Source organism: Echinops telfairi, unplaced genomic scaffold, assembly GCF_000313985.2.
Source record: "Echinops telfairi isolate 266 unplaced genomic scaffold, ASM31398v2 ScPeMD7_7475;HRSCAF=8513, whole genome shotgun sequence".
Lineage (NCBI taxonomy): Eukaryota > Metazoa > Chordata > Mammalia > Afrosoricida > Tenrecidae > Echinops > Echinops telfairi.
In genome coordinates, this window is record NW_022111379.1 from 10,463,355 (window position 1) to 10,466,506 (window position 3,152).

Sequence of the window (3,152 nt, forward strand, 5' to 3'; positions counted from 1 at the left end):
CACACTTTGCTGCTCTGACAACCTGAAAGGGATGGTGTGGGACACATCTGTGGAGGCCAAACCTCTGGATGGGATGTGTCGGGCTGGGTGGTGCTGATAAGTCAGGTGGGACGCACAGCGCCCCAACCACCCTGTCCTGGGCCACGCACTCCCACCCCCACTCCGTTGTCCTTCTGTTTGAGCCCCTGGGTGCAGCCACGTGTCCCTCTGCCTTGTCAAGGGTCTTCCTCTTTCCTGCTGCCCCTCCACTTTCCCAAGCATGATGCCCTCCTTCAGGGACCGGCCTCTCCTGACAACAGGTCCAAGGCAGCGGGCTCCACACACCACTCAGCTTTATTGTTTTCAGGCCAGGAAGGCGGGCAGTGGGGAAAGAGGGGTCCACCTGCCGGCCCTGGCCGCCCACTGAGGCCTGGTGGAACCGCTGCCACAAGGTTGGCATAAACCTGAACAGCACAGTGATCAGAGCCCAAAGCACCGTTTATCCAGGCCCTGTGGGGCCCAGTGGCCCTGACTGCCCATCCCCCACACCCGGCCTTGGGGAGTACAGAGATGGCAACGCCCACCCTTGGTCGGTCAAGGTCCGGCCTCAGAGCCTGGCCATCCCATGGCTCTGGAGCTCCATCATCCGTCCCAGCCCGCTCAGCACCGTATAAAATAGCTTCTTTGCAATCTCCCTTAAATAAAGCCATTCCAGCACAAACCCCCCCACCCCCCGAATATATTATCCTACTGGCTAATGCCTTCTGGGGAGCAGAAGTGTGCTCTCTGACCTGCTCTCTGGCCGTCTGCTCCAGGGACACCCCTCTCCCGACAATCAATCAGGGAATCAGTTTTTCCACGACCCTCAGGCAGAGGCCCGGGGAGGTCTGGGCCAGGGCAGAAAAGCCAGGAGTCCCCCAAACGACCCCTTCCCTCCCTTAAGCACTTTCTCCTTGCCTTCTTGGCAGCCTACAGGTGCTCCCCGCCCTCCAAGACCCCAGCCCTGGTCTGACAGCTTGAAAACTTCAGGGCAGGGGCCATCCCAGCCTGCTGCCTGCCTCGGCCCCCTCACAGTTCTTCACACACGGGCGGGCTGGGGGAGACCCCAGCTCTTCCCTCCATCCAGGACTCCGGGACTGCCCCCACCCCCACCCCACCGGCACCCTCCACGCCTAGCAGCTCCGGGTCTCTCTCTGTGCCGGGAGCCAGGAAGCAGCAGGGCCCGGGCACGCTTGTCCCCGGCCTGGTCAGCGTCACACCCAGTACTGGCCATTTTTGAGGGCAGGATTGGGTGTCCGGCAGAACTGCAGCAGCTCTGGGTCAGGCTGGCTGCCCGGTGGGGGCCCCTGGCCAGGGACAGCGGTCAGCGGGATGGCCTGGCCGGGCTCTACCTTGCGGAAGGTCTCAGTGTCCCCGGCCAGGCCGTTGCGGGGCTTGGCGGCCAAGACCTGGACGTCGTGCTTGCCCGTCTTGTTGCGTTTGCGGAGGTAGAAGAGCAGGGGAAGAATGAGGGCCAGGAGTAGCAGGACCAGGCACACCGGGATGATGACGCTGAACATGTTGGCCTCCAGGAAGCCCAGCAAGCCCCCCCTGGACACAGTGGGGATGGGGCTGGCCGCTGCCAGGTCTGTTGCCAGGGTCGGGCTGCTGCTCTCAGGCATCTCCGCTTCTGTCCGTGCAGCCTCGGGCAGACTGAGCAGGGCCACGCCGTAGGACCGGGCTGCGTTGTAAGGCTCCGTGGTAAAGTCCAGTGAGGCCACCGCTGGTGGGACCCCCTGTGCCCATACCTCCAGAGTGAGGCTGTCGCCTGCAGGGCCGGGCGGCCTGCCCACCACCAGCCCCAGCCTGCCAGCCTCCAGGTCCTGCTGCGTGAACTGCTCCACTAGCTGGCCGCTCCGGGGCTCTGTCCTGGCCCGGGGCAGGCGGACCACACGGCCATGTTGGGGGCCCGCCAGGAGCCGGAAGCGGGGCACGCTGCCCGTGAGCTTGGCCAGCTCGCTGGCATCCAGGATGGCAGGGTCCAGGCGCAGGGTAGCGCCCTGGGGCCACGGCCCGCCTGCCCAGACATGCAGCAGAGCCCTGACGGTGACATTGACAGTGGCTGAGGCATTGGCGCCCCGGGCTAGCGCCAGGATGCTGAAGCAGTCTTGAGCAGAGGAGAGGTTGGTAAAAGCAAAGACCACCTGACCTTGGTCCACCTGGACCTGGCTGAAGGCAGAGGCAGGCTGCCCGCCCACCAGAAGGTGCCCGTACTGGGGGCCTTGGGTGAGGCGGTAGGCCGCGTCGGGCTCCTCCCGATCGGAGACTACCCGGAGCTGCTGCCGGCTCAGCAAGGCCCGGCCTGTGGCTTGGGGCACCTCCAGGGGCGCCCGCAGCTGCACCTCCACGTTGGACGGCAGGATGTCCATGGCCAGGGACATGGCCAGGGGCGGGCTGGCCCCGTCAGACACGCTCAGCTGGAAGATGCCGGCCACACTGCTCCCATTGGCCACTAAAGCCAGCCGGCCGGCATCCACATCAGCCTGGGTGAAGCGGGTCACGGGTCCCGAGCCTCCACCCTCCAGGCTCAGGAAGCCGTTGTGGGGTGTCCGCAGCACCTTGTACTCGATCTCCCCTGGGGCCGAGTCTGGGTCCACCACGCTCAGCTGCGCCCGGGAGACGGGGGCCCGGGACCCTCGGGTGAGCCGGAGTGGGGCAGAGGCCTGCGGCTGGGGGGGCCGCTCATTCACGTCGTGCACCATGATGACAAAGGCCTCAGAGGTTTGTGGCCCTGCCACCGAGGCCCCCGCCGGCCCCTGGAGGTGGGCGCGGAAGCGGAAGCTGTCCTGCTGGGAGCCCCCTCCGCCGTGGGCGTATGCCAGCTGCCCCTGGGACAGCTGGGACTGCAGGAAGTGGGGCTCCCCGGCGTGAAGGGGCTCCCCGGACACCAGCAGCTGACCCCGGGTGGGGAACTGCGTGACCCGGAAGAGCACATCATGTACATGGCGCTGGGGCGGTGGCACGCTGGCCAGCAGGTTGGAGGCATCCAGGTGGGTCACCGTGATCTCGGCTCGCTGGCCCTCAGGGACCCAGAGACCTGGCAGTAGGATATAAGCTGTGAGCGTCCAGTCCGCCAGGGCTGGTCCGTGGACCCCAAGGCAGGGTTGTGGCAATCTCAGGGTGGGACTTCAGGG

General features: G+C 66.0%; 1 protein-coding gene across 1 annotated transcript in view; it reads right to left on the bottom strand.

Moving 5' to 3' along the window:
• Positions 1 to 1,142: 1,142 nt before the first annotated feature.
• Positions 1,143 to 3,152, bottom strand: part of CSPG4 (chondroitin sulfate proteoglycan 4) — a 37,624-nt gene continuing 35,614 nt past the window's right edge. Inside the window, exon 9 of the mRNA XM_045285671.1 lies at positions 1,143 to 3,100. Coding sequence (XP_045141606.1) covers positions 1,233 to 3,100 — 1,868 coding nt within the window. The 3' untranslated portion in view covers positions 1,143 to 1,232. The remainder of the gene's footprint in view (positions 3,101 to 3,152) is intronic.